The sequence below is a fragment of the Polypterus senegalus genome, chromosome 3, assembly GCF_016835505.1.
Source record: "Polypterus senegalus isolate Bchr_013 chromosome 3, ASM1683550v1, whole genome shotgun sequence".
NCBI lineage: Eukaryota > Metazoa > Chordata > Cladistia > Polypteriformes > Polypteridae > Polypterus > Polypterus senegalus.
The window spans coordinates 32,384,409-32,401,392 of NC_053156.1; the positions used below are offsets into that span (position 1 = coordinate 32,384,409).

Sequence of the window (16,984 nt, forward strand, 5' to 3'; positions counted from 1 at the left end):
ACTTGTGTGCTTAGGGTCGTTGTCTTGCTTCATGACCCACCTTTTCTTGAGATTCAGTTCATAGACAGATGTCCTGACATTTTCCTTTAGAATTCTCTGATATAATTCAGAATTCATTGTTTCATCAAGGAAGGCAAGCCACCCTGGCACAGATGCAGCAAAACAGGCCCAAACCATGACACTACCACCGCCATGTTTCACAGATGGGATAAGGTTCTTATGCTGGAATGCATGAAAATTTCCTTTCTCCAAAAATAACGCTTTTCATTTGAACAAAAAAGTTCTATTTTGGTCTCATCCGTCCACAAAACATTCTTAATATAGCCTTCTTGTTTGTCCACGTGATCTTTAGCAAACTGCAGACGAGCAGCAATTTTTGTTTTGGAGAGCAGTGGCTTTCTCCTTGCCACCCTGCCATGCACACCATTGTTGTTCAGTGTTCTTCTGATGGTGGACTCATGAACATGAACATTAGCCAATGTGAGAGAGGCCTTCAGTTGCTTAGAAGTTACCCTGGGGTCCTTTGTGACCTCGCCGACTATTACACGCCTTGCTCTTGGAGTGATCTTTGTTGGTCGACCACTCCTGGGGAGGGTAACAATGGTCTTGAATTTCCTCCATTTGTACACAGTCTGTCTGACTGTTGATTGGTGGAGTCCAAACTCTTTAGAGATGGTTTTGTAACCTTTTCCAGCCTGATGAGCATCAACTACTCTGGGGAGAAAAAAAATCTTCCTGGCTTGTGCATTAAGCACACTTCATCATCATGGTGTCCTTCATGGTACCTTTGCAGAAGATACTGCAACATCCAAACCAGTTCTGCCAGGTACTACAATGCCTTCTACCCCATGGCTATCCAGACTTTGAACTCTGTGATACCCCACTGCCCTCAGATCTGCTCCTAGTAGCTTATTTATATAGTAGGCTACTTTTGTTGCACTTGTCAGTACTGTTTTTTGATTATTACTTTTACTAATATTAATTATTTACTTCCATACATTTCAAACTACCATCTATTCACTTACCCATTATTTATTTGTAATAATTTATTTATTATAGTATAGTTCTTTACCTGTCTTAGACTTCTCCTGTGTTTATGTATATTTCACACTGCAGTCATGGGGAACGTTATTTTGTAGCAATGTATGCTGCAGTACACTGTATGGAGAGTATGACAATAAAGCCACATAACTTGAATATGTTATTCACTGTTAAACTGAAAGAATTTTCCAGGTTCCACTTTATCGATAACTTTTTTTTTTTTTTAATTCTATAGATCTAAATTGGGTCTCTATTTTTTCTTGCCTGCAAAAAATTTGAGGTTTAATTCACTTAGCCTGTCAGTGAAGGAAATGGTGTTTAATCCAGGAATATGGTTGGTTGCATATTGTTACTTTTTACAGCAAAATTAAACTATTAAACTTGTACACATCAACAACCATTTACTGGTTTCAGATAACTTGTTTATTAAATGAAGTCCCACTCTTTATACAAAACTGATTAAATGACTGCAATTTATTGTCTATACTAAAATGGTTTTTATGCCTACCAAAAATGTGTCCACATTTTTACAAGATCCTATATATATATTGGGAACTATACCTGAATCCATTGTTCCTTTTGCCCTGCAGTAACGGAGGACTGGCTGAGATTTTCACTGTTTTTGCGAAGACTCCTGTTAAGGATGAGACCACTGGGGAGGTGAAGGATAAGATTACAGCATTCATTGTGGAGAAGGGTTTCGGAGGAGTCACAAGGTGAGTTGTTGAGCTTTGTTAGTTGATGTGGTGTCACAAAGTATTGCTTAAACATTTGTGGTTAAACAAATACAGTTCATACTGTAATTTTTTATTTTTACTATTACAGAGAGCACAGCTGAACATAAAAATACATTAAATGTGAATGTGTAATTATACTACAACAAATGTTCCTAGTCATCCATTATCACAATGCAAACTACTGTCTGAAGGAAATTGTACATAGCTATAGTATAGGCAAAAATGCAAACCAGGTATAAAGTGTGATCAGGAAGCCTAAATAAAGATGTACACCAGCCTCAGCTTATTTTTTAAATGCACTGTCTTTATCTTTAAATGCATTTCTAGGCTTACTAGATATGCGGTCTAACTGTTGTGTGGCAACATGACAGAGATTGCATCATATCGCTTTCCTCTTTTGCATCTAAAATGATGCAATTATAAGTAAAGATTATTTGTTATTTAAAAAATAAATTTACACTCTCTCTGCTAAATTAATAAACATCATTTATTTTCTATATCAGATTTCTGTGGTTAACTTCATATTGAGACACTTCTCAAATCACACTTATGTTGTTGAACTTTATTTCTTTCAGTTTTCAGCACAGGGAGTTAAGTGACTTTTTCAGGGTCACAGGTGAGAACTAAACTGACAACTTCCTAGTTACATTATTCAATTCCTTAGCAACCTAGCTTGTACTAACTGCTTCAGAAAGGTGTCCTAAATGGAGAGATGATGCACAAGAGTCCGGATTAGTGACCGAGAGTTCCTGAAACTTTAACATTATTAATTTAGAACAGTAGAGTTTTGGGTTTATCTGGAACTCCCAGAGACCAAAACACATTTCTCTCTGTTGATACTGGCAGCCTACATGCCAAGACTTAAAGAAAGCTGTTTAATGTTGTAATGACTGTATTATCATGCTACACTTGCATCAGATGTACTATGACTTCCTTTTATTGAAGTGGATTAACATACACTTTAAGGTCTTTTGAACAGCCCGAATTCTTTGAAGCATGGGTACAATAAGGTGCTGGAAACCTTCCTTAAGGATTTTGGTCCATGTGACTCAATAGCATCATGCAGTTCCTTAGAGTTTTTTGATCATTCATTCATATTGAAAACCCCATGTTCCTCACCACCCCAAAGGCAGTGTAATGGATTCAGATTTGGGGAATGTGCATGCCATTGGAGTAAATTGACTTTACTGTTTCATTCATTGAAACAACTTGCGAAGATGCATAATGAATAACATGGAACATTATCCATTTCATGAAGGCTGGACTTTAGCCTTAAATGGGATGCATGTGATCAGCAACAGTGCTTAGCTATGCTGTAGCATTTAAGTAATTCTCCTCTAGCATTTAGCAGTCTGATGTGTGCCTTGAAGTCCAAGGAGTTTATGCTTAAGCTTTATAACACACTGGTGAAACCTTATCTGGAGTCCTGTGTGCAGTTTTGTTCTCCAGGCTACAAAAAGGATGAAGCAACACTGGAATAAGTACAGAGAGTGAGACTAGGTTGACTCCACAGCTACAGGGAATGACTTTTAAGGAAAGATTTAAAGAGCTGTGCCTTTCCAGGTTATGCAAAAGAAGATTAAGAGGAGATATGAGTGAAGTGTTTACAGTTATGAAGGGAGTTAGCACAGTGGATCAAAACTGTTATTTTAAAGTGAGTTCATTGAAAACACTTCGACACAGTTGGAGACTTGTTAAGGGTAAATTTCACACAAACATTAGAAAGTTTGACTTTACAAAGAGAACCATAGAGAAATGAAATAAGCTACCAAGTAGTGTGGTAAACAGTAGGACTTTTGGGACTTTCAAAAGTAGACTTTGTTATTTTATAAGAATTAAGTGGAAAGAACTGGTGAGCTTTTTTGGGCTGAATAGCCTGTTCTCATCTAGATTGTTCTAATACAAATATTCCTGACATTATACTTCCAATATTAGCAACCTGTGTCCTTACAGAAGATAGTATGAATCATTGGATTTATGCTGTTGCCGAATTCTTACCCTACCACATGTAAGCTGCAGCAGAAATAGATTTGTCAGACAAGCTAACGTTTAGTTTCAATCTTTATTCATCCACAGTTTTGGTGATGAGGTGCCCACTGTAGTCTCATCCTTCTGTTATTAGGTGGCAGTAGTGGAACCTAGCATGGTCTGCTGCATCTGTATCCCATCCACTGTGTTATCCATGCTCTTCTGCACACCACTTTTGTTATGGGAGGTATTTTCTGCAAAAAAGAAAATGAAATTGAAAATTATAAAATGAAAATGCTTTCTCTCTTTTGCAATTTCATTTTCAAAGTCTGCATGCAAGAATGTTGCAAAAATATAAAATAAAATTAAATGACCCCATTTGCCATTTCATTTTAAGTCTGAATAGCCATGAAGGAGCAAAAATGAAAATTAAAACGCATTTCTACTTTTCATTTTCAAGTTGTCTGCAAGGAAATAGCTTGGGTCAATCGGCGAGGCTTTGCACCTTGATTTCCCACAATTCTTTGTTCTTCGTAGCTGTAGAGCCAGTTTGATCTTGATTTTGATCTTCACGTAATCGTAGTTCAGAAGTAATTAATGTGCTGTTTAATTACAGTATTTAACTTGACGGAAATTAGCCTTTACTATGTCATAATTTACATTTATTTACACTAAATGGAAACGGGATGCTTTGTATTTTTGTAGTATTATATTGTAGAGTCAGCTCTGAGCCACACAATGGCTGGATTTGCTGCTCTTTACATGGTTCTTTGACTAGCTTGCTATCCTTAAAAGGACTGCTTGCCTTTTGCCATACTAGTTGGAAAAGCCAGTGTAACAGGGCAGAGTTGATCACAGTACATGGGTGAAAAGATTAAAATTGCGTGAATTAAACACTTTTGAAGTGAGAAGTATTCTATTGATCGAAGTAGCTCTATAGCTACGAAGCACAAAGAATTGTGGGAAATTGAGATGCAAAGCCCCGCCCCTTGACCTGCACTATTTCCATGTTGAGAACTTGAAAATGCAAAGTGGAAATGCATTTTACTTTTCATTTTTGCAGCTTCATTGCTATTCAGACTTCAAATGAAATGGCAAATGGGGTTATTTCATTTTTTTTTTTATATTTTTGCAGCATTCTTGCGCACAGACTTTGAAAATGAGATTGCATTTTCATTTTTTAATTTTCATTTTCTTTTTTGCAGAAAATACCTCCCATACTTTTGTAAAGAGGCGGCACGGTGGCGCAGTGGTAGCGCTGCTGCCTCACAGTAAGGAGACCTCGGTTCACTTCCCGGGTCCTCCCTGCGTGGAGTTTGCATGTTCTCCCCGTGTCTGCATGGGTTTCCTCTGGGTGCTTCGGTTTGCTCCCACCATCCAAAGACATGCAGGTTAGGTGCCTTGGAGATCCTAAAGTGTGCTTGGTGTGTGTGTGTGTCGTGCGGTGGGCTGGTGCCCTGTCTGGGATTTGTTCCTGCCTTGCATCCTTTGCTGGCTAGGATTGGCTTCAGCAGACCCCCTTGACCCTGTGTTAGGATATAGCGGGTTGGAAAATGACTGACTTACTTTTGTAAAGACCTTTTTTTGTTAGTATGAATGAATTTAGCCATTCTCCTTTGACCTCCCTAATTAAATGTTTTTTTTTTTTTTTTCTCTGTAAACTATAGAGAATATAACGTGAAAATCCCAGCAGGGCAGCTGTTTTTAAGATGCTGGAACCTCCATATTTGGCACCAACAGTCGTACCATTTTTGTTGCCCTTTTGTAATGTTTAATTGAATAAAAACTAAGTGCAGACTATCTGCGTTACTAAGCAGGTGGCTCTAATAAAGTCACCGCTGCATGCATACTTTCTCTCTCTGGTTCATGATATTGTCTGATCCAATACTAAGTTGCATAGAAAATCTCAGCCTGTCTAGCACTACATTGTTTTCATGCATCTAACTGGAGATGAAGATTTGTCTTCCATATGTAACTACTTTATTTTTTTTAAACTACATTTGTTAATGCATGGTCACAGGAAACTAGAGCCCATCCCAACCACATTGCAAGACATGAACCAAACCTGGACAGGATGCTAGCCTGAGATGGACTGTCCTGACTTGAATTTCCATATACGCTGACACTAGGTCAGTTTAGAATCTGCAAGTAACCTGACATGCATGTCTTTGGGATTGAAGAAGAAACACTGACACCACAGAAGATGGTTTATTGACACAGAAACAATGCCAAGACTCCAAACAGACTGTGTCTATGGTGTGGAATGAACCCGGGTCACTAGAACTATAAGGCATCAGTGCTAAACACTGTAAACCTCTGTTGCTCCACATGTAACAAGGGCATTCTTATTGGCAGTTGTTTTCTCAATGTCAAAAGCTAAATTTAGCCTTGCAATATACAGTACATTCTGTGAAATAACATAATAAATAAGAACTTAATGTACTGCGATAAATACAAAATATGATATTCAACAGGTCCACTGTTAATGGATAGCATTCAGACAAGTGGGATGCTTTGGTTGTTTTTCACTCATGCTGAATGTGGTGTAAAACCTGGAGTGATGTTTTCTAATTGAAAATTAACAGAAATGACTGCACAGCCAGGGAAGCTGGATTAAAAATTCCCAAGGTAAAGGTGATATCTTTTTAATATTTATTAGAAAGGTTAACAGTTTAGAAAAGCAAAGACTATAGATTTCTTAAGTGGGCAGTCTTACCTGTTGAATCGTGCATAATGCAGCATGAAGCACTGCTGAAGAACATTTTATGCAATAAAGACTAAAAACTTCATAATGCAGTCTATCATACTTTTCCATTGGATAATAGCTAAGTTGTCCCAATACTTCATCTAAATTCTTTCTAAATGTTAATTCTTTTTGTTCAGGTACAAGGCTCAGAAGTTTGTTTTAAATTCCCACAACCCATTAAGTGCTTAGCAGCTTCTGACTTAAATAGTCTCACTAAAGCCAGACTCATGTATGTCTGGAGACAACCATCAGTGAATTGTGCTTTAACTCTTTGAGGGCTGAATATTTTTTCCAAAAAACAATTTTCTGAAATGCAATGGCGTCACACAGACATCAACATAAAATGTCTGTTGTTGCATGCTGTGGCTGCCAGTTTGCCAAGGATGTGTGGCAGGCTTGTTGCCAGGCTGTTTTTGCGTGACTGGGCCAGCAGCAGCAGCCATCACTGTCGCAGTGCAGTGTATTGCAATCTGGCTTCTACCTCTTGTCATTGTTAAGTGGCAGTCCTCCCAGGCGAACAGTGCCATAGGTTTGTACCTGTTCAGCACCAGGAATAGCTGGGGACCAATCACCTGAAGCTGGCACCTCACAATCGTCTTTGATCGCTTGTATGAAAATCAGAGTCTGACAAATCATAGTTCAGTTCAGAGAGAACGGGCAAAACGTCGTCCCCGGAGTCCACTTGGATCTCTCGCCAGGTGTCAGGGCCATTTTTGCTGTTGTTTGTGCCTTGCTATTCATGGGAGAGCAGGAAATCTCGGCCAAAATCAATGAAGCTAACTTTCTTTCTAGCTGGTTATGATAGTTGATTACCATCGTCAACCCCTCCTTTTGACAAAAGTCAACATCAGCCCTGAAAGAGTTAAACTGGGTGGGAACAGTTAGTACAAAGTGTCACATTTCCAAAGCAATCCAGTGCCTCCTGAAGGTGTTTTTTAAAGTTTAACTGCAAAGAGCACAAATGCTTTTGTTAACCTTTTCTAATCGAGAGCAAACTTCTGATTATGACAATCTGTAAAGCCGAAAACTCTGCTATAAGACCCTCATTAAACAAGTGTGTTGCATGTGCAGAGAGCACATTAGGCATGTTAAAAATAAACCTTACCTGTTGCAAAGAAAATGCCTTTCTGTACATTCAGATTATACATTGGCAATGGAAAACATCAAATGTGAATGATGTGCTGTCACAGGTGCTGAGTGTGCTCTCTTTTGTTCAGCATTACCATGATAGTGCAGGAGTCAGTGTAAGTTTGAAAAAATTGGCAGTTATCTTTGTGAAAATAAGAATTGCAAAATAAACATTTGAGATAAATGGTGTGTCACACACTGTGAAAAGGACTGGTGTTAAGAACACTGATGACAATGAGCCACAGGAGATGCCAATTTCAATACTCCAAATACTTAAATCCGCAAATCTGCTTAATGACACCAGCAGAAGAGTGACAAGGATACATAGCATCCACCTTCTGACTACATGTCTAAATGAATAACTAAAAGAAGTTAACATTTCTGTCGAATTGGAAATTCAAACATGCCTTGCTAGAATGTAATCACAGTGTTTTAACACATTGTGTACCCATAGAGCACAATGCTTATATAGACTGTGTTCACATGTATGACACATAGTAATGCAATAGTCAAAATGACAGAAAGATGATATAGCAGTTAGAAGCACATCTCAAATGCGTGTAGCCAAGTAGCTCTGTCTTCTCTTGCAGGACTCATTAAAATATACAAATTAATCATTAAGCATCAGTTACCTTGTGCTACTGAGCTCCTGAATGGATAAAGGCAATTGTAGCTTTTTATAGCTTTTAAGCTCAGCGGCAAGGTTTTTTTTTTTTTCTCAATTTCATTTGCTCTCTTCCGGAATCCCGGCGGTGGTTTAAGATGCATGGATTGGACGAATGGAGGGTGGGTGTTTTATGAAGAATTCTTTGCAGCACAGGATTTCATTGCTATTTACTACACTCTTTTTGAAACGTGCTGTCCCCAGATGTGTATTCTCGTTTGAGAATCATGTCTGCCTCCGCGAGAGTTAACTTTAACTGCACAAATACTTAATTTCCACCTATGTTCTTAAATATGCAATTCACTACTATAATAAATAATTCAGGTGCATTAGATTTATTAATGCTTTAAGAAACCCTCAATGTACTAATTAATTTAACACACCACTGGGGGAAGGGGAGTGTTCCAAAGTAATGAGGTCAGTGACTTCATTTAATGTTGTAACGGCCTTTCTCTTAGCAATTTGTAGCACCAATTTGTTTGTATAAATATTATAAAATGTGTGTTCATGTAGGCATCATTCAGCACCTATAAAAAGTATTCACCCCTTAACAAGTGTGCATATGTTATAATTATACAACATTGAACCATACAGGATTTAATTTGGATTTATAGCACATTGATTAACATTGTTGTTTTAAGCTGTACCTGTTTCGGATTTGACTTTTCACTTACGATCATTGTCTTTTTGGAAAACGAACCTTCTTCCAAGGTGCAGGGTTCTTGCAGACTGCATCAGGGTTTTCTATTGGAGTTCCATGTATTTTTCTGCAATTATTTTCCCTCTCCCCTTACAAGCCTTCCAGAGACTGCTGCTGAAAGTATCCACACAGCATGATGCTGCCACCACCATGTTTCACAGTGTGGATAGTGTATTTTTGATCAAGTGCATTGTTTGGTTAATGCCCAACACAGTGTTTACTGATAGCCACAAGGCACAATTTTGGTCTTATCAGACCACAGAACCATATTCTAACTGACTTCAGAGTTTTTTCTTTTGTACCTTCTGCTGAGATGTCGTGTGTGTATGTGTGTGTATTTCTTTTAACAATGGGTTTGTCTTTTCCACTCTCCCGTAAAACTGTTACTAGTGAAGCACCCAGGCGAGAGCCTAACTCATTATACCTTGTAACTTCTTCACTTCTCATTTTGGTGGCCCTCCTATCTACTCTTTGGTAATTCTAGTGTTAAGAGACAAAGCCTATGAGAAAACTCGTAGATCTGGCCCACCTTAAATCCCATTGCACCACTCCGTCAGCCTCATTTTTGTCTTCTAAATGTGCTGATAAAGACAAGCAGCAAGCAGCCTGCTATTGCATCCCTCCACCGCCGTAGAACGTGCACATATTTCAGTAGTAAATGGCAAAATTTTGGCATAAACTATATAATGTGTGAAGCCTGAAGTCCAAAGGTCAAATAAACTCTTTCACAAAAGGATCAAAGATGGGACAACAGCTTCTGTGGTGTAGCGGTAAGATTTGCTGACTTGTAATCAAGAGTCCCCGGTTCAATCCCAACTGCCTCCTATATTTGCCATTCAGTAGTGAGCTGCTCTTATTGTTAATATTATACAGTACACACATGCATTTGGTTTGCGTCTGTAACAGACGGTGTACATTTATAGTACTTGTAAAAGATACCATTTTTTTTCACTTTTATTCTCTGTCACGATCACGGTACATGCTACCACCCTAGGGATCTGACGCTGTTAGTTTTTATTTGAAACTGGAAAGAACTGTCGATGTGAGTGGTGTTTTGAGGCAATGGAACTAGACATTCTCTGATCTGCAGGGATAAACGCTGACACACAAACGCTGGTGAATTTGCCTTATTCGTATCTCACTGTCACTTATTTTTTTTATTCAGTTTTTTTTTTAGTGTTCCTGCTTATGCAGAATTAGCATGTACCTTATGGTCTATGATGTCAAAGCCACACTGACAAAAAAACAGAGACATAGGTATATGTTTATATATTTTATATATTTGTAATAACTCATTTTATGACCCGTATAGTACATTTCGGAAAACATTGTGGCATGGATGCAATATTATTCATATTCATTCGCAAAACATCTTGCAGTTGTCATCAGTGACCACGTGTTTTTTTTTCTTTTCTTTTCCCAATCTTGCCAGTCTCCACGTTGTTGTATGGTGGTGTATCTTTTGTACTCCAGGACATGCAGAGGAAAGAATAGTACAGAGAGGTCAGTTCAGCGCTATATGTAGTCATCAGATTCAAATGTTAACAGTTCGCACACATGCAAGGACCGTCCTTTCTACATTTACGACATGTGTACCGGTTGCAATGTTACAGCTGAACTAATTCTGTGACATCTAAATCCAGTTGGCCGATCTAGCGATGATTCATTTGTGCCATATTAAACTATGTATTTTAAATTAAATTTATATGTATGTCTTTTCTAAAACCTTTCTTTCATTATCTTATAGTGGTCCTCCAGAGAAAAAGATGGGCATCAAGGCCTCCAACACAGCTGAAGTCCACTTTGATTCTGTACGCGTACCTGTGGAGAATGTGCTGGGTGAGGTTGGAGGTGGCTTCAAGGTGGCAATGAACATTTTAAACAATGGGCGTTTTGGCATGGCAGCTGCCCTCTCTGGTACAATGAAAGGAGTCATCAGCAAAGCGGTAAGAGAACATCAAGTTATTAATTTTGGCATTAACATTTCTGTAGTACATGGCTAGTGTAAGGGTACTAGCCTCCTTAGTGCATATATTTTTTTTTAATCATATCGACCTGTACCAGTTGCTAGACAGAGGGGCTGAGCTGGGAAAATTGTGCGGCAGGTTAGGGTGATAAAGGATAAAGATGGAAACATACTCACAAACAAGGAGAGTGTGTTGAGCAGATGGAAAGAGTACTTTGAAAGGCTGATGAATGAAGAGATCGAGAGAGAGTAGAGGTTGGATGATGTGGAGATAATGAATCAGGAAGTGCAGTGGATTAGCAAGTTTGAAGTAAGGACAGCTATGAAGAGGATGAAAAATGTAAAGGCTGTTGGTCTAGATGACATACCTATGGAAACATGGAGGTGTTTAGGAGAGATGGCAGTGGAATTTCTAACTAGATTGTTTAATGAAATCTTGGAAAGCGAGAGGATGCCTGAGGGGTGTAGAAGAAATGTACTGGTGCTGATATTCAAGAATAAGGGGGATGTGCAGGACTGCAGTAACTACAGGGGAATAAAATTGATGAGCCACAGAATGAAGTTATGGGAAAGAGTAGTGTAAGCTAGGTTAAGAAGTGAGGTGATGATTAGTGAGCAGAAGTATGGTTTCATGCCACGAAAGAGCACCACAGATGCAATGTTTGCTCTCAGGATGTCGATGGAGAAGTTTAGAGAAAGCCAGAAGGAGTTGCAGTGCATCTTTGTGCACCTGAAGAAAGCATATGACAGGGTGCATCAAGAGGAGTTGTGGTATTGTATGAGGAAGTTGAGAGTGGCAGAGAAGTATGTAAGAGTTGTACAGGATATGTACGAGGGAAGTGTGACAGTGATGAGGTCTGAGGTAGGAGTGACGGATGCATTCAAGTTGGAGGTGGGATTACATCAGGGATCGACTCTGATCCCTTTCTTATTTGCACTGGTGATGGACAGGTTGACAGGTGAGATTAGACAGGAGTCCCCGTGGACTATGATGTTTGCTGATGACATTGTGATCTGTAGCGATAGTAAGGAGCAGGTTGATGAGACCCTGGAGAGGTGGAGATATGCTCTAGAGAGGAGAGGAATAAAAGTTGGAGCAAGACAGAATACATTTGTGTTAATGAGAGGGAGGTCAGTGGAATGGTGAAGATACAGGGAGTAGAGTTGGTGAAGGTGGATGAGTTTAAATACTTGGGATCAACAGTACAGAGTAATGGGGATTGTGGAAGAGAGGTGAAAAAAAAAAGTGCAGGCAGGGTGGAATGAGTGGAGAAGAGTGTCAGGAGTAATTTGTGACAGCAAAAGTGAAAGGGAAGGCCTACAGGACAGTAGTGAGAACAGCTTCCTTATATGGGTTGGAGACGGTGGCACTGACCAGAAAGCAGGAGACAGAGCTGGAGGTGGCAGAGTTAAAGATTCTAAGATTTGCATTGGGTGTGATGAGGATAGATAGGATTATAAATGAGTACATTAGAGGGTCAGCTCAAGTTGGACGGTTGGGAGACCAAGTCAGAGAGGCGAGATTGAGTTGGTTTGGACGTGCAGGGGAGAGATGCTGGGTATATTGGGAGAAGGATGCTAAGTATAGAGCTGCCAAGGAAGAGGAAAAGAGGAAGGCCTAAGCAAAGGTTTATGGCTGTGGTGAGAGATAACATGCAGGTGATGGGTGTAACAGAACAAGATGGAGAGGACAGAAAGATATGGAAGAAGATGATCCGCTGTGGCAACCCCTAACGGGAGCAGGCGAAAGAAGGACACCAGCCCAAAAAATGATAAGCAAAATACATTTTATAGAATAGCTTGAAGTCATGTTTTAACTGGTTTTTGCTCTAAATTGTATTTGAAAATTGACATTATGGTATGAACATTGGATAGCTAAATGGGATGAAAGAAATCCTTGCATTGGAATATGGGTAGAGAAAAGCTCATTTTGCCATGTGTTCACATTATAAATCTGTGAGTTGCACTCTCTTGAAGACCAGCAGGAGGAGCACAAGTTCTTTTTGTATTTGTTGTCACTATACACTGATTCACAACTGAACTTACAACATACACAGTAATTGACAGAGCATATACTGTACCTGAGAAACACACATGCACAAAGTACAACTAAACAAATGGGAATTGGTGGTAAATCAGTCTTCTAACATAAATCCATTTATCTGTTATTATCTAGAAAGAGGGTGTGGTTGATCATTTGATGCAATGTTCTATCGCCATATGCTACCACACAGTGCCTGCCAGTGAACTTTCCTCATTTCCTCCCTCTTCACCTTCTGCAGTCTTTGCTCTGTGTACTTTCCAATGTAAAAGTAAAAGGGGCTAGATGGGCCAGAACAGAAATACAAGATTTATATTTACTGTATATAGAATTTATATATGTACTGTTTTTAGAACACTGCACCATTGACACTTTTGCTAATTATACTTTTGTTTTGACTGGTTTTTAATAAAAGCACTTTTTCCCCCATCCTCTGGCCTCATCAGTAAATTATCCTCATATGTCAGCTCATCTCGGTCATAACTATCGACGATGTGGGTTCAGCAGATTCCCATGTGGGAAGAGGGAGTCTGTAGGGGACCGACATCATCACACACTTGCCCTCCAAATGGCACAGCTGATAGAAAATAACATCAGAACAAGGCAGCTTGTGCACATAGAAGTCTCACTTTACTATGGCTGTCTGTGGATGTTTGGTTAAAATGTGCTTGTTCTTCACTCAGTGAAGTGATGGTTAAGCTTCAGCAGGAGTTGGCTCTCAAGGTTCTTGCAGTGAAGCTGTGACCGTTTAGCAGTGAACAGGAGCCCTGCATGAGTAAAAAGTCTCACAGGCAGCAGACGCAGGAAGTTTGTGTGTGGTCATGTGATTGCGTGGCTATGTCTGAATGGTGAAATGGAGTCATGTGATTATTGTTGCTAAGTCTGATTGGTGAAACAGTCATGCAGTAGATCCACTGGTGACTTCTCTCTTGCAAAAACATTGTAATGTGAAAATGGAAAAAAGTAAAGAGTCGAGTGTTGCCCAATGTAGCGGAGTGAGGGTAGTGTTTCTTCTTCACAAATGTACTCAAGTAAAAGTAAAAAGTATGGTGCAGTAAAACTAGTCTTGGAAGTACAATTCTTTTAAAAAGTTACTCAAGTAAATCTAACGGAGAAAATGTAACTCATTACTACCCACCTCTGATACTCTTTGGTATTTACTAAACCTTTCTGTATGCCGTTAAAGAAATGCTGGTACAATCATTCTGATGGAGGTTTAATTTAAGATTATATTCCATGACAAGTAAGGAGTTTAAATTGTATAATAGGAGTGTGACCAATTCATTTTTAAGGTGAGCTACCAGTTCCCAGTCCTAGTGGGCGTTGTTTATTTTCTGACCTCTTGCATGGTTTAAATTGAAGTGTACCCAATTCCATGTACATGTAATAATAGGTTTTTATTCTGATAAGAAAAAAAAAACATACTTAAGTACTTCCTACTTTGGTTTTTGCATTTTTCTAATTAATGAGAAAAAATGTTTCTGTGCTTATTTGTAAGTTGATATATTGCGCAAATGCCCGAAAAACAGATATGGCTAGCATTACACTACACAACTTTCAGTAGAAGAGCATGTCACACTTAATGACTGCAGTTTCTAGCCCTTGTTGACTTTGTTAGATGTCAGATTACACAACTAGTTATCAGAGGGGATGATGGATTGCACAAGACCCTCAGGACTTCTAAGCCCAACTCATTTTTTTGGCAGCCATTCGATGTAGAGCGTCTTATTTTTTCCTCCTCTTTTCTTCACTCAGGCATGCCATGTTTTTAGGCATTGTATGTACAGTATTTTATTTCTAACTGAACCCCCCAATGACTTGTGACATTTTTTTGAGGCTGGACAGAGAGTGCTATGTCACATTACATGACCGGTTATTGCTGGTTTACCACCACTGCCCAAAAGTTATGTTTAGCCCTGTCACTCTACTTAACACACTACATGACTTTTGTAATGATTTTAAGTTGTAACCTCCAGTTAAGTAATCATAAGATAATCCCTGTGAGTCACTCACAGCCGCAGTACACACGTGTTACTATTATTCGTATAGTGCAGTTTCCAGCTAACTTAGTGCTCTGTAAGTGCTCTGCGACTTAATACAGCAAAGTGAAACTTGTGGAAGACAGCTCTTCTGTTGTAGGAGTTTGAGTGTTTAAACAGAAGTGTAATCTAATATATATACTCAGCAAAAAAAGAAACGTCTCTTTTTCAGGACTGTGTATTTCAACAATAATGTTTTAAAAATCCAAATAACTTTACAGATCTTCATTGTAAAGGGTTTAAACAATGTTTTCCATGCATGTTCAATTAACCATAATCAATTAATTAACATGCACCTGTGGAATGGTCGTTAAGACCTTAAAAGCTTACAGAAAGTAGGCATTTAAGGTCACAGTTCTAAAAACGCAGGACACTGAAGAGACTTGTCTACCGACTGTGAAAAACACCCAAAGAAAGATGCCCAGGGTCCCTGCTTATCTGCGTGAACGTGCATTAGGCATGCTGCAGGGAGGCATGAGGACTGCTGATGTGGCTAGGGCAATAAATTGCCATGTCCGCACTGTGAGACGCATAAGACAGCGCTACAGGGAGACAGGAAGGACAGCTGATAATCCTCGCAGTGGAAGAGCCCGGATCTTAATCCCATTGAGCACGTCTGGGACCTGTTGGATCGCAGGGTGAGGGCTAGGGCCATTCCCCCCAGAAATGTCCAGGAACTTGCAAGTGCATTGGTGGCAACATCTGGGGTAACATCTCACAGCAAGAACTGACAAATCTGGTCCAGTCCATGAGGAGGAGATGCACTGCAGTACTTCAAGCAGCTGGTGGCCACACCAAATACTGACTGGTACTTTTGATTTTGAGCCTCCCTTCATTCAGGGACACATTGTGAAACATTTTTAGTTTATGTCTTATGGTGTTGACTCTTCTAGTGTTCATACAAATATTTACACATTAAGTCTACTGAAAGTAAAAACAGTTGAAAGTCAGAGGACGTTTCTTTTTTTGCTGAGTATATATGTACTATTCATTATATAAACTTTTCTATCAGCCAGTAGTTTTTTTTTTTTTTTGATCTACAGTATAGCAAAAAAAATCCCTTATGTTCACATGGGGAAAACAATAGTAAGCTTAGGAAATGCTGCTTGCTTATTAGGTTGTTTTCATCTTATGGTTCCTTGTTTGTTAGAGGGCAAGCTACAACATCATGTAGTTGTTATTTTTGGTATACAATACATGAACATGTGCAGAGTTTGTTTTTCATCTTGATTTGTTTAATTATATGCTGAAGTACCTTCACAATGTGGTCTTTTTTGGTGGTTCAGCTATAAAGAGACTGGTTTTGTGTAATTAGTCATTTTAAATTGGGTCCTGTGTCAATAAGCATGCATTGCATAGGCAATCACTATAGCCAGGATTAGTTCCTGCCAAGTGCCTTATCCTCTGGAGTAACATAGCCTGGAAACTAGAAATTAGGTTAAGTGGGTTTAGAAACAGATGGGTGGGAGAGAGACCATCTTATGTGTTTTGTAAACATCATATGAATATATCATAAGAAAGGATACAGGATTCTGTTCTTGATATGGCAATTTATGTTCTGATAATTCTACAGTTTCTGAATGCTTAATTCTGGTTGAGGGGATGCAGTTCTGAACATAGGGGCCATCTAGCCTTCACAATTTGGCTCAAATCATAGTTGCTCAGATCCTTATGCTTGCCTGTTTCTTCTTCCCAATGCATTTCCTTCAAGAACTGACTGTTCACTTGTTGCCTGATATATCCCACCCCTTGACAGGTACCATTGTAACAAGATAATCAACGTTATTCACTTCACCTGTCAGTGGTTTTAATGTTGTGGCTCATCTCTGTATTTTCAATTAAATCGGTGTTTAGCAATGCCTTCAAAGCTAGTGTTGATCGTTCATTTTTATTTTGTTGTGTCTTTGTCTTTTGTTCTACTGTAGTTGAAAGATTAATAATTTTGTTGTGACTG

The 16,984-nt window shown here is 39.0% G+C and overlaps 1 protein-coding gene across 2 annotated transcripts in view; it reads left to right on the forward strand.

The window, feature by feature from the left end:
* Positions 1-16,984, forward strand: part of acadvl (acyl-CoA dehydrogenase very long chain) — a 165,612-nt gene that overhangs the window by 39,796 nt on the left and 108,832 nt on the right. For both annotated transcript variants that reach the window (XM_039746913.1, XM_039746914.1), the window contains exons 9-10: positions 1,632-1,757; positions 10,732-10,930. In XM_039746913.1, the coding sequence (XP_039602847.1) occupies positions 1,632-1,757; positions 10,732-10,930 (325 nt within the window). The remainder of the gene's footprint in view (positions 1-1,631; positions 1,758-10,731; positions 10,931-16,984) is intronic.